Below are 24,753 nucleotides of genomic sequence, written 5' to 3'. Positions count from 1 at the left end.
TTTAAACATGCTTGAATGTGCCAGCCTTGCTAGAGCTGGAATACAGACTGGAGTAGTACTGTCCTAAAGACTGACAGAAACCGAGTCACTTGCCAGCTCGGTGACTGCAGGGCACAGCAGCGCACACCGAGCCTGGCATGGTCGCTCCACTCAGACCTGGGAGTTGGCATGGTCAGACTGTGCATTATGCACCTCAGTTTTGGTCACGCGAGCATGAACGAACACCAGTGGCTTCTAACCCTTCCTCTGCTATGCCTCGCTGCTGTCTTTCCCACCTCCCTCTCCTTGATCTACAACACTGTCTTTGCTTCTCTCCTACCACTCTGAACCCACACAACTTCAGCAGGACCAGGGTTTCACCCCAAAGATCAACAACCACCTCATGACAACACTGGATTGCTTTAACTTAGCTTTACTAGAATGCCGCCTTCCTTTTCCCATTGTCACCACCAAAAAGCGAAAGAACAGCAAGGAGTTACAGGAGCTGGTGTTGCTCACTGCACCAGAGCACAGTTTTGCCCTGACTGCCCCCTGAAACAGTAAAATCATGCAAATCCAGGTATTTCAAAGACAAATTTGGCAGCTATTGCCATCATTGACCTACTGAAAAAAGAACACATTAACAACAAAAAAGAAACATCAGAATTTAGTAAGCGCCTGAACCGGAGGTCATTTTCATCTCTTAACTACATGTGGAACATTATTCTGTGAGGTAGTGTTTTTCTCATTTACTAGACTTTCAACACAGTAATGGAAACTGAAATACTCCTAACTAAAGGTCTTAGTTACAGAACAAAAATAAGAGTTGACTCTTATCTTTTGTAAGTGTATGTTATGATACATTCTGCTCCAGCGTAAAATGACAAGAAAAAAATGCTAATTCTAGCATATTTGCACAGTAGAGACACAAATTGTAATCCTCAGGACTTAGTTCAGACTGTAGTCCTCTGGAAGAAGAACACTGTTGATTAGTTTCTGCTCTGTTGATTGGTGGTGATGCAACTGTGGCTGTTAAATCTAATGGACAAGACCAAGCTTTTTATTATACGAGTCTTCCTCACCAAACAAAATGGCTCATCTGAAAAGGTGCAAAACTCTCAGCTTACTCCAGAACCTAGAGTTAAGGTCTTTGCCTGGTTATAAACGACTTATCCCCTAAGCCTATGCATCTTACACGATGAAGGAGCACAGTATGGCTCTGGCCTGAAACACTTCATCACTGCTTGAACCACTGACCTTACTGTATCTCCTCCTCCAGCTAATCAGCACCTCTAATTCTTCCTTTGTGCCTCCTTTTTTTACTATATTTCCCACAATATGGACCCAACTATCAGAGTGTATTACACTACAATAATTATTATAGAAGAATAAAAATAGAAACCTTACATGGGCGCATAAAGCAAGAGACTGAAATCACTTGCTTCTGGTAGAAGTTCCTATTACCATAAAACAACCCAGAGCTGTGATAACAGAATGATCCAAAAAGCAAATAATTCTTACCTGAGGAATAATCTTCTTTTTCTTGTTGTTTGCTGCATTAGGCCCAGAAAACAGTTTTTCAAGTGCTGCTAATGCAGCACTTGCTTTTGCTACTTTCTTGTTTGGGCCTGCACCTCTGAACTTCTGCCCATCTACTTCTACCTGAAAATCGAGACATGAGTTTATGAGTTTATGTGGATCTTCTACTTCGTTCCTCCTCCTCATGTCAAGACATGATGTAGTTTGGGGCTGTCAGAATCCAGTTTTAATTTTCACTGTACTTTCCTAAAGCATAAAAGACATTCTTTTCCCCAGTCTAATCACATAGCAGCAATAGGAGATACAAAAACCTGAAAACATCACCACCACAGATGTGCATTGCAAAAGCAAAGTACAAAAAACCTGAACTGTAGCAGCAAGCAACTCCACAGACTGAACCACTGTTAGTAAAACCACCTACTGACTCACCTCCATCACAAAGCGCTTGTCATGGCTTCCCCCTGTCTCAGAGATGAGCTCATACTTCAGACCTCTTCTCTTTTCATTGAGCTCCATCACTGGGTTTTTGCCACTTGCTGTGAGGATAGGACCCTGAGTTCTTACCTAGAGAGACATTTATGGTGTTGCTTTAGAGCCTTTATCTCCCCAAAAGGCAGACAAACATCGACAGCACTGTGGCGTACAGTGTCACATGGCCAGCCACTTTGAGAACGCCAGTGTTATCACTGTGTCAGGCCTCTGCCACAGCTTGTTCTTCCCAACATGTACGCCTCAGCAGGCGTTCCAGGAACAGGCCTGTATCTAGGATAACACTGCCTTGGCTTCAGTATTGCGTGCTCCACTAGAACAGCGGATGGAGTCTCTTCTCTAAAGAACGGCAGTGGGACAAACAATCCTGTAAAAGAACTTGCACCCTCGTTATGACTGTTGGTGAGAGCCACTGTCCTCATGGCCTGGTCTGGTGTCTACACAAATTGAATGTTACACTGACTGCACTCGGAATTTCAACCCTGAGAGTATCCAAAGCTGAAGCTGGCGTCAAGTTCCTTGAAATCGAAAGCCTTATCACTGGAAGGAGAGATTAGCCTTCCCAACCTTGCACACATTGCTGCTGCTGAATCTAATTACGTCCTGGGACTACTGAGCTCTGACTGAAGAAGTCTCATACCGCAGGTCACATGTCTCAGTAGGAATATCTGTAATTGCTTGGAGAGCAAGGAAGGAAGCCGAGATCTCAGTGCACCAGCATATCAGCCTGCAGTAGAGTGCACTCAGCTACAGATACAAATGACTACTCACTAATGAAGAAAAAGATTAAGGGATCACAACAATGTTTTCCAAAGCAAATTCTTATTCTGTATAAAGACCAGGAGTCCGAGTACCAGGATCTGCCCTTTGAAAGTAAAGTGTCTCAAAAGTGTAAGCATGAAACCCCAAAGTCATGCCGCTTGGGAAATATCTTAGTCATCTTAAAATATTACCCACTTTTGTGATAAAATATAATAAGTTTTAAAGGAAAATTAACAGGTCAGTTTGCTGCGTATAAAATACCCCCATTTCTTTTCCCTAGAAGTGTCTCAGTGGACTAAACACATATGTGAATGGAGCTGTCCGTGATTATGCACTGTCTGGAAATTAAGTGCCTTCCAACTGAAGAAATTCATGTTTTAACATCTTAACAAGTATTTGAAGAACAGAACAATTACTTATATTTACAGCACAAACCCTCATACTCCTGGAAAAAGACATTATAACAAAAAAGAAAGCAGGGATCTACAATGGTTTATCAGTACAGCCCCCAGAGCGCTTGCCACAGAGCTATCAGGCAGACAAACAAATACACAAATTAAAGCTGTTAGTCTTTACACAGGATGCTTCTCCTGGTGACAGTTACAAACAACTGGTCAAGGAAATCAGGAAGAGAAGGGTGAAAGGGATGACATCTAAGCATGAGTTTAAAATCTCCTGGTTTCTCAATGGTGAAAAAGTAACAAATACTGGAAATACTTTAAGAAAATATCCAATTAATGCACTACAGACCCATCACAGCTTGATTCTTGGGGACATTCAGCCAAAGTTACTGGAATTTTGTCCTTCGAGGAATACTTTATTCCCACAACTTCAGTGAGAAAACAAGCACAGCACGCTCCTTATAGCACCTGACTTCAGCTACAAGTACCAGAGTTAAAGTATATTATATTGAAACTGAAGCATTTTCTAGGCCATTCAATATGTATAGACGTATTAGGTTTTACATTTCTTAACACCTAAGGAATTTATATATTTTCATTGGTCTTCACGTGTATCAGTTTAAAATACTGTCTGTGTAAGTATACTACTTGACAAACCCACTATTACAAACCAGAAATTGTGACACTGGCATTACTAGAGCCCAAGGGCACTGAACAAGATGGAGCCATCCCAGTCATAAGACATACATAAGCTAGCTAGAAGAGATAATGCCTGTCTCAGAGTTTATGGACCTATGAGGACCAGATGGCTACCCTGCGTTACGCCTGAGGAAAGGAGGCACATAGTGACACAAAGCCTAAGGCAGATCTGAGACAGGAAACTCTTAATTCCTCATCCACTGCCCTAACTAAACACCATCTTCTTCTGGGAGAAGAGGAAGAAAAACCCCCAAAACCAAAAAACCAAACCCCGTACCTCTCCATCACGTGTACTTTGTAATGCAATACTCACCTCTAGGGTAGCGGAGGTGTCAGCTGTGGAATTTCCAGTATTATTGCTTGAGATTGAAGACACTGTTTCATTTTTACCTTCGGTATCTGATTTTTCATCAGAACTCATACACTCCACATCTGCATCAAAACCAGTTGGATACCCCATCGCTTGTAAAACCTACAGCAAAGCCACATGAAATGAACTCTAAAATAGGCAGCAGTATGGAAACAAATACAAAGCTGATCACAATATGAAAGAATGTCCAGTGTATGCTTAATAAAGGCAGATTGCTTAGAAATATATTTTCTCCTGTGTTGAAATGGAGAAAAACACAATAGCAATGGGGAAAATAGTTCCAAGGTTTCCAAACATGGAATCAACACAGAATTTTAGTCTCAAAGATAGCAATTACTCATGAGTGTCATTCATCATCTTGAGAATTTCTTGTAAAATAGTAGATTTAAATTCAGAAGTGCATCCACTGCACTACACTGCCTAATGGTATGAGGAGTAGATTGTTTTGCAGACTATTTCCCTCTCTCTCTGTGCGTATGGACGGAGCAAGAGACTGACTGGGGCAAACAAGACAAACAGTCTTATAAGAATTAAAGCATTGTACTTCTACGAGATGGAACTTCTGGAGTTTCCTAGGAAACTGCAGGCAACAGCCGGTAGATACCCAAGTAGCATACAAAACGTATCCCTGAAGCCAGAGGCTGATACCACCTCCCTTGCATCTTTCAGGAACACCAGAGGGTAGATGCTTCCAAAGCGGGTGTACAGGGAGTAAATTCCTGAGCCGAGATGCGAGGTGAAGGAATGCCCGGCTAGCAGAGTAACAAACTGCCTGCCTGCAGTAAGCCTACTTCTCAGTGAACCACATCACAACCTCCAGGCTTTCTCCATGCCGCTTGCGTCCAGCAGCTGTACAGCAAATGAAATTTTACTGATTAAGGCACTATTCATCAGTTCCTTCAAAAACATCCTCCACTAGCAAGGCCAGCCTCTCCTTTAACCAGCTACCTAACCTAGCTGTACGGAGGTACCGGACATGGGCCCAAAAGAATCTGAAAAGAATCTGAAGCTCCCCTGAAAATTTAGTTCCAAGAACAAAGTTTGCAAAAATCACTATGTTCCACCACTGAACTGAGAACTGCATGGGTAGCTCCAGGCTCAGCTCCTGTGCAAACGTCGTATATCTGGCTGCATTTTCAGGGCTTCTAAATTTTAAAAAGGTCAGATCTAGAGACTGAAACGGTCACGTTATTTCCTCTTATAAGTCTGGGAAAGCAGAGCCCAGATCTGCTAGGAAAAAAAGGAAAGGAAAAAAAAAAAGCTAGTCTCTACCACACCACCCATTTCCTCTTGGCCTGAATCAGGGATGTTTTGAAGTGTAGCCCAGGATTTGTATATGTGTAAATTTAGAGAAAACAGAGCTGGGTAGGCACCAGCACAGATCTGGCTGACGCACAGAGGTTCAAGGGCAGAGAAGTCACAGCTTTTCAGGGCAAGTTTTGTATTTTTTTTATTTTTTTTTTTTAAACAACTGCAGGGAGGGAGGCAAAATAAAAGAATGAGGCAGAAGGTCTGGAAGGACACACATGCAGAGAGCTACTTTTCCTGGAGGAACAACACATTCCCTCAGATACTTCTGGACACTTTGAACTTGAAAGCACATGGGACAATGGGATTTTCAAAACTGAAATCAAAGGGAAACAGAAAGTTGCCAGATGAAGCTTGTAAAAAAAGGAAATTCTTGTTCAAAACGAAGCACAGAATGACAGATGGGCTTGTTCCTATCAGAAGTGCAGTTCTATTAAAAGAGGCTCTCTTTCACATGAATTGTCTGTAGGAAACTTTTGTTTCGTCCCAGAAACCCAGCAGGCTCGGTCTGCTGTAGCAGTCTGAACTGTCCTCATGCAACGCAACGCAGATGTTCACGTTCACATCTTTAGAGTACACAGGCAGTAGTTCAGCTTCATCCAAATTTTTTTTTTAATTTTGAGGTTGCATATTACTAGTTCTAACCATATTTCATACACTCTGTTCCAGGACCTGGGGTTAGCAGACGACTTCAGGCTGCCTTACCTTCACTGCCACATGGAGCTTGGCTGTTTTCTTAGAAGGTCCTGATGCTTCGTATGTCGTACCATCAACATCTACAGACATTGTGAAGACTGGGGCGTGCACTGGACCAGACTGTGACAGCAGCTTATACTGAAGCCCTGGCCTGATTTGGTTCAGCCTCATCAGAGCATTCATGAGGTCTATTGCTTTACTATCAAGTACTAGTACAAGATAGTAGAAAGGAGGGTGGGGGAGGAGGGGAGGGGGAGAAAAAAAAAGAAAAAAGGGAAAATGAACAAAACACGATGAACAGAAAAATGAAACAGTTTGCATTTCAGTGCTTTCTGTCTGTATAAAGGAGCAAAACAACTACTCAGTCTCTCAGAGTTTGAGGATAGCCATAATGCTGTTAGATCTTTAATAAGCCATTCTACTTTTGGGTAACAACTATAATTACTCAATTTTTATATTGTTAACACAATTCTTTTGCAGCTAGCTATATTCCTCCTGGCTGCTACAAAAGGAGTAACGAGTTTTATAGATACTGAGGAACCAGATCCAGAACTGGTGCCAAAGTGGCACAATGAAAATAGTCCCCAGAACTGACTGGATCCCTGCAATGCTGAGACACTTCAAGTCTGTGCATACATGCAATGTCAGTGGTTTGTAGATTAAGCATTTCATTTTTTTTTGGGGAGGTCTTGAGAGACCAACAACTAGCTCAAGAAGGGGAAGAATGCAAAAAGGCAAATCTTCACACAGCGAAGTCACTGCAGTATTTTCAAAAAACAAACCACAGTACAGGGACGTTATCAACAAAATACCTCAGCCGCTAGGGCAACTTAAATTTTACTGTAACTTGATGAATAATCCCACTTAAAAATGCAAATAATTCAGTTAGTAAAACACGTTCAGAGGAAATTCAGATGCACAATAAGAGATGCATTTGACATTCCAAACGTGGGGTGATAGGGACAACAGTTTTTGTTCCAAAGACTTTTTCACATGCTACTCCACACCAACATAGAGAAGCTTTTAAACCAGCTCCAACTGTACAATAGATCTTTGAAAACAGAATGGAGAAGAGTTGCACTTACTTTTCCTCAGATTACGCTTCATCTTTTTATTTGGATCTTTATCATCCCCGACACTATCTTCAAATGGTCTCTTAAGAGCAGATGAGCCTGTACCTAGGGTATAAATTTCCTTGTAATATGGATATGCTATCAGAAAAACAAAATTCCACAGCAGAAGTCTGATTAGTCCCATACTGTTCCTTGCATGTTTACAATGAAAAGAACTCAACCGTCAGTCAAAGCTTTCTTATTGCTACACATAAGCCAATATTAACCTATTACTCACTGTACCATGCCATGCAAGATGTCTGTTTCCAAGATCATGTGCGATAAGTGCTGTAATTCTGCAGTGTTGTTTTTTTACAATTAGTCTAAAGCAAGAACTCTAACAGTATTATTTTTACAAAAAATACACATGGAAATTTATTCTTATTAGGTACATATTGTCTTCTAGGAAGAATTCTGGAGTAATTCCTATTATGGACACTCATTACATGCTTTTTGACCAATCTACAGTCTCTCCTTCCCCAGCATAAGAATCAAACACTACTTTTACTCCTCAGACCGCAAAAGACTTTGTGCTTAAAGACGATCATCAATTATATTCTAGCTGTACTGCTGCTTCTCTGCTGGTACTTCTAGAGAACAGAACTTCCAGATTTTCTCCTAACAATGAAATATTTTTTTAAAACACACATTTAACACAAAGAAGAGCCTTTACCTTGCATTCACAGCACGTAACTCAGGAATTTCACCCATTCTAAATTAACCCCTAGTTTACTGCCCAGTTAGTGATTTTTGGAGCAAACACCACCTACCTTCTTTGTCAGTTACTGACCAGGAATATTTCTGAAATGACTTATTTGATGGGAGGGGATCCATTTCCAAAACCTTATAGATCTGACCAAAGGCTGATAATCTGAGGGCATGCTATAAGGTGACAGTAAAAACGTAGGTTACATCACAGCACTACTTTACCTTGGTTGTCTAAGTTTCTAACTAAAGTTTGTAAACACAAAACCAGTTCTATGAGAAAGCTTCTACAGCTATCCTCTATGATAGCTACAGAAAATGCTAATGTCTTAAACTCATTAATTTCTGTAATACAAAGCACAGGGCACATCAGCAGGGAGCCTACTCAAGGGCTCTGTGCCATAAGCACTTGAGCTGGGACGCAAGTGGTGCACAGGCACTGGGCTGCCTTTTGTAAGGATTAGATTTCCGACACATTGAACTCGTGCGCTCATGAGCCATCATTTAGTCTTTCCAGGGTAGCGTGCCAGAAGAACTATCAGGACTGCCAATAAAATAAGCTATCCCAGCAGAGAATAAATTGTATTAATGAGCTGAAATCTTGACTGTTATAGTATCTAGCTCCTCAAACGTATGAGTTTTCTACCTGAGCACTGTGCGTAATGGCTTCTTTTTGCTGAACTGTCATATAAGACAAAGCATCTGTTGGCTCCCGTTCACAGGGGTCATGCAGACCAGGCCCTCCTAGGGGGAAAAGAGGCAAAGCAGATTATTGAGAGTAAACAAGAAGGAATATGAAAATGGGGACTGATGGATATTGCAACAGCTAGGCTCAGTCTTCAGCAGATCGGGCAGCGCACCTTTTCCAAAACATCATACAGAGCAAGCTAACCCCAAGATTTTACTTCCTTGCAGCAACGGCTGCAGAACTTACAAGGGTTAACGCTGCATGCGTGAACTAAAAGCAGTAGGTTTAAAGAAACAAATAATTTGGATAGACACATAGATTTCAGTTAATCTATAGAAAGCAGATGGTCATTAAGTCTATTTATTTGTTTGCAACCACTTAGTGAGATAGGGCTTAATTTATAAAAAACCCCCTAATGTTCCCCATTAACTTCTGCTGCCTCAAAGTACTCATTCAAAGAGTTACAACCCTGCAACTTTTTTTTTTTTTTTAAATTTTAAACAAGAAACCACTCATGTAGCTCCACTGCAGGTTAGGAGTTCAAGGCAGGCATTTTTCATCTAATCCATACAGCAACAGCAAAACATTAAGGCTACCTGATCAATCTTTTGTGTTCCTGAAGTTAATTTGGCCCCTTACCGGGAAGCAGAATTCCAGATGCCAAACACTCCATCACTCGTCGCAATGCTTCCCCAGCGCCCAAAGGTCTATTACAAGTACCTATAGATTTTTCACATATAAGCTCGAGTGGCTAGAAGACATTAAATTACAATTAGTATGGACACAAGGGTAACTGTAACTGCAGTTAAATATGGAGGGGTAGAGGGAAGAATGTTCACATCAGCTTACTTCATTTTTAATCCACTACAGGTCTAACTGACAGACGTCCATCCTAGAGGACAGTTCATGGCACACGTATTTGTTCCCTGCTCTGAGCCACCTTTCGAGGAAACCAACTGTTCTCCACTAACTGCCCAGGAAGTCTAACAGGAGTAGCCTTCTAAAGCCAGGTCACATGAATGTTCTCCTCTCAAAGGGTTATCAGTTCTATGTGAGAAAACACCGCCTCCACTGACCTCCAGAGTGTTCCTCTCTGGATGTGCAGAGCACGTGGCCCTCCCCAAACCTGCTAATGGGAAACGGTGTCCTCTGGGAGGAGCAGCACCGTCATGGCAGCAGGACACTTTTGAAAAGCTAAACTTGGAGGCAACAAGTGGGATTCTATTGCAAATCCTTGAGGACATGCAAGGCCCCACAACGTTTACGTCTCTTTCCACGGTACCTGTATATCTTACAGACCGAACAAATACTCGCGTTCTCTTTCCTTCCTATGAGCACTTTTGTACATAGGTAACAGTTAGTGGGGAGTAAAAGAAAAGAGGGTTTAAGAACGACTTTCATAAAATACATGGTTTTCTCCAATCCAGACACTGCTACAGTTTTCAGGAGATCTGAGACCTGACCCTGTGGCCTTCAGTTCTTTCAGTACTTACCCATCCTTTCAGTGGTGCCCATGTGGGGACTCTGTTGCACAAATCCCGCAGAATACGAAGGACAATTACACATGATTTTAGTCCATTTGCCCTGGCCTAAAACAAACAGAATGATTCCAATACACCTGCAAAAACCTGGCCTTCAATTTTGCTTTTCTTTTTAAATGCACAGAGTCCTGGGATAGATTTTTAAATTATTATTACTTAATACTTAGCTTCATGCAAAATAAGAACAGTTATATAAAAGTAAAGTACTTCAATTTAAAGAGACATATAAAAAAGGCAGTGAAATGTCAAGATTGCTTTTGTAGCCTCATGACAACTCTAGACCAGCTGGCTGGCTACCTGTCACGTTTGCCCTTGCACAGTACAGCGCTGAATTCGGAATTCTAGACCTTTGCTCTATTAGGGACTAGTCAGAAATTAAAGAGGCATTAAAATTAAAACTGTCTCAAATTAAACCTCGTAAGGCTACAATAACAACAAGGTAAGAACAAATAGCCAACCTGAAACCATTTGGCGTGCCGCAGAGACGCCAAGGCCTCCAGGCATTTCTGCCTGTCCAATAAGTCCGGAGGATCTTTCATCGCAACATTATCTACTGGTAAAAATGGGATAAAAAGAGACAGATACGATTTGACCAAGGGGTTTCTGTCACAGTACAAAAAGAGTGGCAGCATCTCAATGAGATAATAAGACTCCCAGAATTTAAGTGCACTGTGTTATTCAATTTAAACAAGCCATTAAAGGTAGTAAATGTGCACATGTGCAACAGAAGCAAAGGCATTCACTCCTTGTAAAATAATAGTAATAATAAAGATGGCCACTGCTACAGACAATCTGGGATCTTATTAAAAATGTAGAACACATTTCAGGGCAGAAAATAGCTATATAGCACTTTTTTTTTGTTGTTTGAGTTGTACTGGGCTTTTTTTTGCCCTTCTTTGTGACTTTTTTCCCCACAAAAGTGGCATGGAATTTCAAAGAGACAAGCTTCTTTTGACAAGAGGAAGATATTCTTGGGGGGTATAAAAATTGTAATAGGTAGAAAAAGAAGTTATGTCCATGCAATTATTGCAAATTCCAAAGAAAAAAACTGAATATATTTGAAATATTATTGCATGAACAGTACCAGCCAATATAATTCCATAACAGGAATATACGAGAAATGCCAGTAAGATATTTTACAGTTTGATTAGTCTTTCACATAACCAGAACACATGAAAGCAGTGAGTAAATTTGGTAACTTCCAGATTACTGACTGATTAGAGGTTGCCCCTTGTAAAAATCTTCTCTTCCCAACAGCAACTGAAATCAACAGAGGAAATTCAAAGAAGGATTTGAGAGACAAGACACTGCTATCTTCTGTGCAGGTTTACACTTTTTTCTTTTTTTTCTCTTTTATTTTTCCTTTCTCTTTTTTTTTTTATCCAGCATGCAACAAACTGCTTTTAGCAGTCACATCTGATTCTATATTGAGAGACATTACACATCAGTCCTTTCTTCCCTGATTTTTAAAAATTTTGTATCCTAAGGAGTTATTAGCAGCCAGATTCTCTGGAAGCTCTGTACAAATGACAGATTTTGCATATCTGTGAAATCAGCTTAAGATGACTTTAGTTTTTAGCTGACAGGAGAACATCATATTGGAAGAACTAAACGAATCCATGGCTCAACTAAAACCATGAATATGTAATTTTCCTTTGAATACACAATTACTCTTTATTTCAAAATAAGTAATTTGGAAATACAGTCTTTTCATTATTCATAATGGTCAATTCTCCAGGTCTTGAGACACCTATGCAGGTCTGAATGAAATACAATATCCATTCCAAATTGAAGACTATGCTAGATAAGCAAAATCCAGCACGACATTTAAAATATGAGGAGAAGTTAGGAGAAAAAAGTACCATCAGTTTGTAGTAGGATTTATTAGTAACATCTCAAAGTCCATTTTCATAGGTCACTTTGGATAGTATTGGTTGCACGTGCAATTGCATCTTTAATGTTACAGTTGTTTCCCCTCCTATGCCATTCAGTGGGAAGGTTACCCTGGTAAAAGCACATTATGTTATGATGGATAAAAGAGCCCGAAGCCAAAAGAAAAAAAAAAACCAGTGTAAAACTGAACAGAACCAAGTATCTTGTCTGACAGGTCACAGTTGCAGTTCACACCTACTGGCTCTGCTGCCAGCAAAAGACTTAAGTGCTATAAGCTTATTTTCTAACCCCAATGAACTTCGCAGCAGATATTTGTATTGTTTCGTCTTGCCCTCATCAACAGTATTACAATATTGGGATTAATCACTCCTCTTGCCTGTTTTCCAAATAAAAGCTGCAAAGCCTCAAAGCACTGCATTTCTATGAGCACAAAAGGTCACTTTGGAACACAAGATTTGTGTCTCAATTTCCTTTGCAGTTTCATTATTTCCAGGAGTAATCTTTACAATTACTAAATGTTACGTCTATAGTTCTGTAAGAAAACTTTATTGCGGACAATATAAACATCTGCTTAAAGCTCCTGTATTGTATAAAACAACTACTGTCAATGAATGATCAGAATCTTATTTTAAAACGTTAGAAATGGCAAAGGTGACTGATTGCAAAATCATTACTTTTTTGCAGTGAACTGGATCTTTGAACACCTATGGACTTAGTATTGTGCAAGGCTTTGCTAGAGCATGTTGCAGCCATTGACAAAGTACATTAATTTTTCCTTTAAACTATAAAACACGAAGAAAATACGTGTCATCTGTCATCAGGTGAATGAAAAACCTTTTCTATTCTCGTAACATTTGATTTGTTTCAACAGGTTAGAATCATACTTTTTCCTACAGGATTAAGGCTCTTTCCAAAGGTCTAAATTACAAATATCTTGGAGAATTTTGCCAATTGCAAATTCAGTCCTAGTGTCCTGAGCACCTTTTGCAGATGTTGCAGTCAGCCAACTTTTGGGTGCAAGATTCTATTAAACAGAAAGATGAAGAGAACAGGCAGTGAAGAGGGCGAGCGGCTTGCAGCAGGCTCCCTTTCGACACCCTCGGGAGAATGGCATGTTTCTTCATGCTCTGCCAGTCAGGAAAGTGAGACCAAATCAAAATTTTCAAATGTGATTGCAAAGCTTTAACTGTTTTTCTTGTGGTTTTAACAGGGGCAATGATACAAGGAGTTTAATAAACAGTTAATAATAAAGCCCTGACATTAGCTCACACTGTGCCACACAGAACCAATCCTTCAGTAATTCTCTCCCTGCTTGCTGTACGCACTCTCTTCACACAGTAGCTGCTCGCTTCGTTCATTCGCAGCCAGCCTTACGAGGAGCCTTGTCTTCTCCATAGGGGCAAGGTAAGCCCGAGGCTCGTTGCCCCCAAAGGCGCCTCTGGAGCACCACCGGCTGCGGCTGCCCAGAGGCGCGGCAGAGGCAGGCTGCTCCTGCAGCAGCAGCCCGGAGCAAGGTTGATTTCAGCCCCACTTTGGTAAATGAACTTGTTTATTATTACACAGCTTGTTGTTACTGTGTGCTCAGTAACAACAACTGATTTGCAAGCTACGACATTCTAGTCTGGAAAGCCCAATTTATATTTGATGCTATGAATAAAAATTCAGTTTCTTAAGTTTAAAATTTAAACTGATGCAAAATGCAGGAATTTCAGATGCTTGACTTCTCAACTCGACATGAGAAAGCAGAGCTTTATGGATAGCCACTTGTGAGAAACAGCAAATACACACACACACTGCTCCGCTATTTATTTTTGCTAACAAGCAGCAAAAACAAATAGGACAAACACCACGTCTTAAACATGAACACTTTTCCAAAGAGGTGGGGGCTGAAGAGAAATCCAGGGATGTTTTTCAATACATTCTGACATCAGGGCATGAAGGCACACACAGCATTCCTACAGAACAAATGGGAGCACTGGTAACGAGGCCGGTTGCACCTAACCTTGCCGCTGGTTAGAGGACAGATTAGTGTAATTGCACCGAACGAACCGAAACCTTGGTCAGTTACCCAACGGCCCAGATCTTACATGTGAGATGAAAGGCAAGGTGACGAGCATTTTGAGCTCCTTCATTCAAAAGAATGTACAGACTAAGCTCAAAACAGGTTTGAAAACTGCATAGAAAGTAGATTTACATTTTGTTGGCGTTATTTGGGGGTATTGAAAAAATACGGCAGTACTTTCTTTGGAGATCAAGGTGTTTTCATCAGGCAGTTTCTCTGAGTGTTTTCCCTTGATAGTAGCTATGGAACATTTTTGGTCTGAATCTAAGTGAAAGTGACCTAAATGTGGTTGGAAATATTATCCCCACCTCCCCTTTCAATTTACTTAGTGACACCTGCGCAACATTTCACGTACCTTTGGAAAGAAATACGATCATGTCTCTGTGCACTTGTGATGAATCAGTGTCAAAGAAACTGGGCTCTCAAACAAGATCCATTACCCTACTACCTATCCTCATCGGCTGCACAGCAATGATAGCGCAACACCGCTCTAAGAGGGGCAGTAAAACCATTTTAAGATTTAAAAAAATTAGTACAGATTTTTGAAAAATATTTTAAGATACTGAAAACAAAATAGAACATCTACATTTTAAATATAAGAAAGCATAAAAATCCAAATCCTCATTCCGTTTGAGATGAATTCAGGAGCCCCTAGAGCTGGCACAACGGCACCACTTTTTGCAAGAAAATACTTGGACGGAAGCCTTTGTGCAAAGCTGCGTCCCCTTGTAAGAATCTTACAAATCCTTTAACATTAACGTTTGTTCCGCACTTCGTGCTCGCTCATGAGCACGGATCAGCCACAACAACTACAGGGCTGATCTCAGTGTCTTATGGGAAGTTGAAGAGCAACTAAAGTCATATGCAATTTATTTTTAATGGTCTTGCAAAAGAGCGCGGTTACTAATTTGAGAATAAACAGACATTACAATTGGGGAATCTTTGCCATTCATCTGCTTTGTAAGATTTTTCTGCATCCAGCTGCTGCCAAAGTGTTGCATTTCATTTGGAAAGGAATCCTTCCTGCCCTCGCCTCCAGCACAAGCGAGGGGAACTGACCAACATTTCTCATTGTATCGGTATTTCAGGTGGAAGAGGGAGGAAGCGAAGGACTCGTGGCAAGTCTAGAAATGGGAAGAGAGCGACAGGGAGTTCCCTAGCCCACGTGGGCCCAGCTGCCTCAGTTGTCATGACAGAGAGTGGCCAGTTGGTCAAAGGTCTGACATCATCCAGTGGCAAAGTTTCTAGGGATAGGTTTGGGAAGCGGAAGCAGAAATTACTGACAAGATTTAAAAAATAAAGCAAAGTACGGCTACATTTGCTCTTTGCTATTCCTCTTGATTTGTTTCCAACCTCATCAATACTACCAGTCAACATTCCGTTAACAAGGGGTATATGACTATACCAGCATCAGGCGGTTAGGGAGAAGGAACAGAAAGAAACTACGTTACAGTTTTCTATATCTATTTTGCTCTAAGGACATGAGGTACAATGGTCAATTCAGAAGCAAAAGTGCTGTATTATAGCACTGTAACTTCAATTGTATCCCAGTTCGGAAATTCTTAAAGCCAGAAACACACACATATGCATCATCGAGTAATAAAAATTGAGGGCCAGGACGACATACTTGTGAGCTTTGCAGGAGATTTTTTTTTTTACGTAAAAAGAGAAACAATTTTATGAGTTTTTCAAGATACTACGAACCAATCCCACTTGACTGACTTAATTTGAAAACAAGACTGTGCAGCGCTGGGGTGCTCAAGAATTAACTACCAAGTCTGAAAGAAAGGAGAACTAAGATCTAATTGTACATCAAAGTTAACACTGTATCGATATTGCTTGCAAATGAAAACTATGCATATTTGCATGAAAATTAAGTGACTGTTGTCTTTTTAAGGCACAAATAACATAACCTATTGTGGCAACAGCCAATCTAGTTAGTACGTGATGCACAATTAAAAACCTCCTTCCCGATTAACCCCGTGCTGCACAGTCAGGGCATTTAGATAGAACAAGTCTTAAAAACAAATTAAAACACTCCATGTACCTCCATCCTTCTTCTCTGCTTCATCTCGAATGAGGGGGGATGTGAGTATCACCTTCAAAGTTAGCTTGGGCTCCTTTGTGTTACGAATAATAATAGCTGCCTCATTTACATGCTCCTCCACGAGATACTTCTCTTCTGTAAGTTTCTGAAAGTCACCAAGAAAGATTTCAAGAATCTCCCAATCAGCTGAAAAGCTGCAGAATCTCTGTACTCGCATATGCCTTAACTAATGAGCAGCCTACAGGACATTGCAATAATAAGGCCTTGCCTACCTCATTAAAACAAACAGAAAAACCCCAGTAACATGCTTAAGAAAAAAAGGTCTGCAGCAAATTTAATGAGAACACTAAGTAGTTCCACCAAAAAATTTTTCCACTTTTTTAAAACTTTTTTTGTTATTAAAGACAGAAGCTGACTTTCATAGCTGCTAGCATGCAAAATACCACCAGCAACTTCTGTTCTTAATAAAAGAAACTTTGTTCTTAATAAATACACACTTCTTCAGTAACGCTGCCTCTAGATGTAAAAGCTTGCCATGTAGTATGACCAACTCAGCCGTAACTCAGTGCAGAGGGATGACAGGTTCCAGCGCAGGAGCCACACCAGCTCACACAAGTCCATGTACCAGCCATGAAGTATGACCATGTTCACCTTGGCCATCTCTTACCAACCCCAAGATATTCTCCAGACACCCTAGCAACAGAAATTTCACCACCTGTCCAAATAGTCCGTTCTGATTCTCAGCCACACACATAATTTAGATGACCCATTTTGCAATAAAACTGCCCCCTGCTAGAATTGCAATTATTTCTCATCCTTCCTTTGGGAGCCATGCGAGATACTGAATCACTGTCCCTTTACAAATAACCATTAATGCCTTAAAACTTACACCTGCATTTGGTCTTGACTTTTTTCCAAACCAGGTAATTTTAATTACGTGGTTTTCTAGGTGCTCATTCTCACTTGTCCGATTTTCTTCAACTTGTCCATCCAACCCTCTCAATCCCCTTCCCCACAGCACTGGAAAATGGATGCAAACCAACAACTTCATTCAGTAATACCAACCCCAGGAGAGATCCCGGACAATGCCTGGAAAACCTGACCTTCCTCTCTTCACACCAATCAATCGAGTGTTTCTTAAATTGTTTTCAATAAACTTTCTATTTCTTGCTTAGATTTCTTTTGTAGATAATACTGCAAAGTACCTTATAATTTGTTCCATTAACATGCGTTGTATCAGAGTCACCTCAAGCGATCCGTATCTGCAGGTCTTTCGGTAAGTCCTTTGGGACCTCTCTCAACCTCCAAAAGCGCAAAGATAACCACAGACTGTTCTGAGTCCTAAAGCTATTCCTTGTGTTTGTGAGTTTGTTGCAGCAAGACCCTATGGTTAGAACACGTCTAATGTATATTCTGACTTCTCTCCCTGTTGCGATCTGCACTCCTCCAGCTCCTTTACTGTTGGGATGAAAACATTCAGGCATCTGCTCATTACTAGCCCTCAAAGCAGCAAAGCAGCAGCTGTTAACACCTCTGTACCACATTTGCTCTTTTTATGCAGTAATGTGGCTACACCTTCCTTCTCCTCCGATGCGTCTGCAGGACTTCTCGTATTTTTATGCCCATGATAGTTGCAGCTTGTTTCATGCGTCAGATTCCTCTTACGTCATGTTTTCCATAATCCTTTCCCTCACAATGCTTCCCCATAGGACCTTACCTACTCATCCCTTGAATGTATTGCAGTCGTCACATCTTTTAATTATGTCTGTTCTGCCATTCTCACTTTTTTTGAAGCATATGCTAACTTTTCTTATCTCTTTCAACCCTTCTCATCTCACACCTCACTACAAACAAGTAAAATTTACTCTTTACATCCCTGTCATTTTCAAACAAGTGAAATTTACTCTTTACTACTCAGCAGATCCTTAGCATTTTCAGCCATGGATAGGGCCACATCTGCAGGCACAACATTATCTCATTAAAACAAGCCCTTTATGTGACAAAAGAACAGTGAGAACAAACAGCTGTCAGGAATGGTAACACACATTCTGTCTATGTGGAAATAAACACAAGGCAGGAGAGCGGATCAGGAGAAAAGCAGATCAGGTTTGGAGAGAGGCACTTGCAGTGGAATACTTGAGGGCACGGTTTCTCAGTAACAGTGTATGTCAGTCTGGAAGCTGGATGGATTATTCGGACTGAGAACTCTGTCAAAAAGGTATTATCCCTAGCTGCTTTAAAGAGACCAATATCCGCTGTGAGTGCTGCCTACGGGATGCCAACATCAGAATTAAATAGCCATAAATAAAAAGAATTATGAGCTCATGACTGACCACCACAGAGGCATTTATTTATCCTGGACAAGCCCAAGCGAAGCAAAGCAGCTGCAGTGTGGAACTTAAGGTTCAGGCAGAGGGACGGGGACAACACCACAGACCCAGTCCATGCTCGAGCAGGGAAGATTTCCAGGACTGCAGTTTAGCTCACGTTATTGGTCAGACCAGAGAGCAAACAGAAAGGTTATCTGCCACTAGAGGAAAACTGATGCACAAATAGGCATTAGGCAACAACAGGAACAAGATGTTAAATTTTGTGTATAGCTACTTCATGTCACCACATTAAACCACGTCACACACCCTAGATGTTGTCCTAGATCCAAAGTATATTTCTTCAGTGTATATCACTTGTCTTTTTCCCTGGACCAGATTCCAGCCTGTACTCAAACCTTGCGGTGCTATCAGCCATTGTTAGAGGACTACCCTAAATTAACTCACCTGAATTTGAGCTGGGAGATTATCTTTAACTATACATAACAAGGTCTTTGTGGGTTTTTCTTTGCACATGAGAACCAGCTCCAGGTCCATATCATCTTTTATCAGCAAGCCCTTTGCAACCAAGCCAATTCTCATAACACCACACAAGGTCCGACCACCTTGATCCCTGAAAATGAAACAATTTGGAGTAATTAAAATGGTATTTCAGACATTCAAAATACTTGTATTATCCTATCGCAGCGAGAAAATAAACGGATGGGACTGAATACTGTGCTATAGTGGTGTATCACTGACTAGACAATGAAGAGCATAGACCCTTTTTATGCAAATAGTTCCTATGAAAAAATTAATTGAAGCACAGATCTGCAATTCATATGTACACAGAAATTGCCTGGCTCAAGTCACAAAGATTCACAAAGCTCAAAAAAGCCCAAATTCACTATCTGCAGATCTACCACAAGAGTAGAATAATTAATCTAGAGGAGCGCTCTGACAGAAATCCTGTTTTCAGACGTGATCTGAGTTGTCTTTTGGTGACACTCTAACTTCAAACATGGCCACACAGCTTTTCAGTGTTTCTTTTGGTTGATCCATACGTTCAAGCCTTTAACTTGTAGAACCAACTTCTGAAATTTTAGCCCATACTACAAACTGACATTTCAGGAAAGTTTCTAATTTCAAAAAGTCTTCCAGGCACAATTCCTTCAACAAGTCTTACCAGTGAAAGCTACAGGAATAAAGCTCTGACTACTAGCTTTTAGTCTCCAGTTAAAGTTTAGTGGAACATTTAAGAGCCACAATGAACAACTTTCAAAGCAACATAAGAACACTTTGCGTTTTGAGTACTGAGAGAAAGACTGCAACAAAAAAAAGAGTTTAGTAGGCTCGGATTGCTTAAAAGTATCAAGAAAAATGCAAGAAATGCATCAGTGACAGTTCAACACCAGCTACTGCCACATGCTGCATCTCACACCATGCATGTCACCATTACAACGCCCACAGAAGACATCATCACTAAAGCTGGTAAAGCACCTCAGCCAGAAAGGCAGCATCCCCGCTGACATCATTCTTACCATCTGGAGGGATGGATGGGATATAAAACAAAACCACCCCAAAACAATCAAAAAACCCAAACCCCAAAGCAGCCACACTGCAATTGAAGGCCATCATGTAGATCCTAAGCTTCACTCAGAAGTATCTTCATGTAATAACTGTTCTGTCTTTATCTATGTATTTTAAATGGAAAGGCAGGAACAGATGCTTTAACAACAGACAGAAGCAAAGAAGGAATGACACGGAAAACAAAACAACAATCTCAAACGAGTTACTATCCCTGGAACAGCCAGAAGCAAACTAACAAAAACTCTTCCAAAAGTAAACAACATCTCAACTTCCACCCTGGAACTACGCTGCTTTAACAGTATCTGGATGCAAACACGTGAGAAAATGTGGGACTCCTTTAGATGTGGTTTGTAACTAGCATAAAGATATTTTAAGTTATATATTTTTCTACAATGTAAGCCCCTTTTAAGTTTGTAAAGTGAGTAGTAAAATCATTTGTCCCAAACAAATGCATGAACACACAAACTATTTTATATGTATAAATAATACACTGATGTTTACAAAAACTGTACTCTAAATTTGTAACAGACCACAAGCATGAAAAATCCTGCACGCAGACGTGTGAAAGCAAGGCTATCCATTTGTCTCAAAAGCATTTACTGCAGGCTTGGATTTAAAAAAAAAAAAAAAATTAGGTTTTGGGGGTTTTTTTAAAACTCCTTTCTGCGCCTATTTTACTCACATCAGAATACACCTAAAAATGTCACCAGTAACGCTGGGAAGTCACCAACAAAATGAACAATCTTTCTTGATATGCAGCGCTCTGTACTTCAGCAAAACACTGAGCTCAAATACCTTCCTTGAGAAGATGACAAAACTTAATCATCCACCTGTGGAGAAGCAGCCTAGCAATCCACTACAATTATTTTCTGGTGTCAATACAATCACATTATCTTAAACCAATTTATACATTAATTTATGTAAAAATATTCATGATTTTAAGTATTTTGCTGTTTCTATTTGAATACATTTCACACCAGAAAATGCGACATATCACAGCTCGGCCCTACGCAAGTGATCTGACTTGTGTCTATTAAATATTTATTAGGGAACAGAGAAAGCCACAGGCATCAGAATGAGGGACCGTGTCTGTATGTGCTTTGCCTAGGCTACCACACAACGGTCCGCACACTGCTGAACGTTTCCTACGTGGATCAGTGCACTCCGAGTAGGTGGTGCTCCATTAAACCTCATGCAGAGTAAGTGGCTTCTTTCAATAGCTCTCAAGTCCACAACCTTATCTTAGAGAAAATCAAAGCTTAAATGGTAAGGAAGAAACCTGTGGAAAACCACTATGAATACTCCAGGAATTTTCTGTAGAATGCCCAGCACTGTTGGGACACCAGATCAAGCCACGAATGCTTTCTGCTCCTCCCAGCCAGACAAGCTTCCTCAGTTAATTTCTTGTTTCTAAACTGAAGTACATCCAGATAGTGAGGTGCAGCTGGGCATCACACCTCATTTCCTGAATGCTACTCTAAAAATTTATGAGACTTGGAAATAACTAAGAATCACACTATTATGATAAAATAAGAAGCAATATTTCACTTTTGAATTTTCATTTGTCATTATGCATTTAGGAATAACTGATAAAGACAATGGTAATCACTGTCACTTTCATACTAAGCCAGTAAACTATATTTTCAGTTTACAAACTGATACAGCCTTCCTGATTCAGTTAGATCTTCCTCCATTACTCGCACTGAATCGTATCTTACTCCAGAAGTATACAATACACAGGGTCTGTATTTCCAGCTGTTTCTGCTAGAGGAGGCTACACTTCCACCATCCCAAAATGTGAACAACTTAAGCAGGACAGCAAAAATTAAGAGAGGACTCACAATAAACCTTTCACTGCCACAAAAGGTGTCAGAAAACATAACAAATATATATGAAAAGGAATATGCTTTATCAGCGTTAGATCAGAACTTGCTGGGCAAAGTCCACATAGCAGCAGACTTTCTTAATATTCCATGCCTCATCGGAAAGGAAACAGAGCCCTTCGACTACATCTCTAGTGCAGGTTATGCTACTGATGTAACCAGGTTAAGTCCCAAGAAGTTCAGCGAGCGGCTGTGTGGTGTTGAGCTGCCTACCGGGGTTCAACCACGACAATAACGGAAGGTAACGGATCCTCAGAAAAATTAGTTTGCTGGATAAACAATAAGGTTTATAAAAATAATTTTTAATGTATTAGACTGAAGGAGCCTCTAAGCTACGCGGCTGTGGATTTGCATTTGTGTGTTACAGGGCCATATGTTTGCTTATAATTTCTGAAAGGTTGGTCTGCTAAATTCACCTTCACAACATCACAGTAAAATAAATAACGACAGCAACTGCTGCCCACACCGGGCTTACTAGTATTCCCTGCACTCACCCTACGTGCTCCCACCTCAAAAAGCCAAAATATATCCACTTCCTTCTATGAACATTCCTATGCAACAGAATCAAGTAACACTATGACTCCTATTTAGAAGGAAAGGGACCCATTCAGAGCAGTACAGTAACACATTATGAGGCTCAACTCACTCACTTGGCATTGCTTTCTGCAGCTTCCTCCTTTGCTTCCACATCACCCTCACATTTTGTAGACTTGTTCTTTTCATCCATCCAGTCAGAGACATGTTTAAGGGCACATTCTACTGTTGATACCATGTTCTGGACAGCTTCAAGTTCCTCTGGAGATGGATAAATGGTTGAATGTTTCACCATTACATGGCGGTCATCATTAGCAAAAGATCGGATAGATCTCTGTTATGAAGTGGGAAACAGGGGGGGGAAAAAAAGAACAAAGTTATTGGATTATCAATAGAAGGACATTGCCTGAATGGGAATCCTCCCTGACAGAAGTAGGAAAATGTTTTATGATGACCACTGTATATAATCATGCAGGAGTGATTTCTTATGTTTATAATGTATTTAAAAAAGCAGGCAAACTAATTAAGCTGGTAAAATATATAAGACCTTGGGTGGGTTATACGGCACCTAATATTTGATACCTAAATTCAACTCTTCTAGAGTCCTTTTGTTGGCTACTCAGAGGAATAGGCACATGTGGAGCGCAGTTCGTGTTTATGTCTACCAGACACATCTGGAGCAGAGGTTATGTTTATGTCTACTTTAGGATGAGATAAATTGTGCTTCAGAGGTGCATTTCCCCACCCACTCACACGACTAGAGAAGTTTAGGCTACTATCTCAGATTAGCTGCTACAGACATCCAAAAATTAAGCAAGCTGAATTTCATCTTTTGTTTGGTACGTCCACAGAAAGTGGAAGTTGTGACATTGTGCACACTAGTCACAAATCAGAAAAAGGGAGAACTTAGGTCTGGGACTGGACCTAACTCCATACACCCATATACAGCCATGGTGGATACAAAATAGGGTGCAGACCTGCAGTACGCATTACTCTGTTTGCAATGGCTAGAAATGGAGTCTCTACATCTTGTCCTTTCATTACTCCCTCCCCAAAATCTTTTTCTCATTTTCATTATTTTTCTAACTTCTCCCCGCCCTTCCCCTACAAGCTTCTCTTTGAGAAGATGACATCGTCCGGCTGGCTAGGTATGAAGTCAGAGTGCTGAAGCAGGGGACAAAAAAAGACCCTGAGTTGCATTCCCAGTTTTGTTAAGTGTCTCTGACTTCCCTCATCCTTTGACTAGCTGGGATTTGTTTTTTTAGATTAAGCTTTGAAGTCAGTGAGAAATCATTTAGACCCTGATCTTGCCTGAAGGATCTACATCTCATGGAGAAACAAACTGTGAGCAGTAGTACTGAGACAGAGAGGGACTTCCCTGCCCTGGAACACTTGCAGGACTTAAGGAGTTCCTGAATTTCAGGGATTTGCATTGGCTTGTGCCAACCTTCAGCAGCTGGATAGCTCAGGGCAAAGAGAAAAGCCAAAAGGTAAAACCTCATTTGGTGAGAGCGGACTGGGTAAAGCACAGGGAAGGGAGGGCAGACAAGGGGAACATGGAGAAGATTCCTATTTTGTACAAGGCATTTATTCTCTCCAAATACAACTTTGCATATTCTGGAAGTGCTGAGTGCAGCCATCTCAATTTAAGGTAGAGACAATGGCAACACACCTTAGAATGAGACAATTAAATAGCCATTCCCTTATGACTTTTTTACTGCTGCCGATGAAGTCATAGGCAATACGTATTGCTGCAAGAGGCTTAGCAAACTGCACAGGGATTTACAAAGGCATGAATGAAGACAAGGATAAATATAAACGGCTAAGAAAAGACTGAAATAATTTCTTTAAAAAAATGAAAGAATAGGAAGAGATTAGCGTGCTAATTAAAAGAGTTTGCAGTGAAACTCAAAAAGTCCTGAGTGATATCGTTGAGGAAGGTAAACTTAGTGGTTGGCTAACCTATGCTAGGAAGCTTATGGTTTCCCACACACCATCCAGATGAGACTTATTTGATCTAAACAGTGACCCAGACCATCTGCGATCACAGCACAGACCTCTGGCAAGAGCAGCTCTAAATCTTGCTCTCTACAGACACATCAATCACTGCTGAAAGCCTCCCACAACTTGGAATCAACCAAAAATCTCT

The 24,753-nt window shown here is 40.6% G+C and overlaps 1 protein-coding gene across 10 annotated transcripts in view; it reads right to left on the bottom strand.

The window, feature by feature from the left end:
* Nucleotides 1–24,753, bottom strand: part of STRBP (spermatid perinuclear RNA binding protein) — a 71,588-nt gene that overhangs the window by 19,599 nt on the left and 27,236 nt on the right. For 7 of the 10 annotated variants that reach the window (XM_054848919.1, XM_054848915.1, XM_054848923.1 and 4 more), the window contains exons 3-15: nucleotides 22,721–22,938; nucleotides 19,066–19,231; nucleotides 16,292–16,436; nucleotides 10,748–10,842; nucleotides 10,242–10,337; nucleotides 9,388–9,499; nucleotides 8,707–8,804; nucleotides 8,126–8,237; nucleotides 7,329–7,421; nucleotides 6,253–6,452; nucleotides 4,183–4,341; nucleotides 1,948–2,082; nucleotides 1,501–1,641 (exon numbers count right to left, since the gene is read on the bottom strand). In XM_054848919.1, the coding sequence (XP_054704894.1) occupies nucleotides 1,501–1,641; nucleotides 1,948–2,082; nucleotides 4,183–4,341; nucleotides 6,253–6,452; nucleotides 7,329–7,421; nucleotides 8,126–8,237; nucleotides 8,707–8,804; nucleotides 9,388–9,499; nucleotides 10,242–10,337; nucleotides 10,748–10,842; nucleotides 16,292–16,436; nucleotides 19,066–19,231; nucleotides 22,721–22,938 (1,770 nt within the window). The remainder of the gene's footprint in view (nucleotides 1–1,500; nucleotides 1,642–1,947; nucleotides 2,083–4,182; nucleotides 4,342–6,252; nucleotides 6,453–7,328; nucleotides 7,422–8,125; nucleotides 8,238–8,706; nucleotides 8,805–9,387; nucleotides 9,500–10,241; nucleotides 10,338–10,747; nucleotides 10,843–16,291; nucleotides 16,437–19,065; nucleotides 19,232–22,720; nucleotides 22,939–24,753) is intronic. The other 3 variants (XM_054848917.1, XM_054848920.1, XM_054848924.1) reach the window with 2 other exon arrangements.

The sequence above is a fragment of the Grus americana genome, chromosome 20 (assembly GCF_028858705.1).
Source record: "Grus americana isolate bGruAme1 chromosome 20, bGruAme1.mat, whole genome shotgun sequence".
Classification (NCBI taxonomy): domain Eukaryota; kingdom Metazoa; phylum Chordata; class Aves; order Gruiformes; family Gruidae; genus Grus; species Grus americana.
This window is presented reverse-complemented; position numbering and strand designations above follow the sequence as displayed.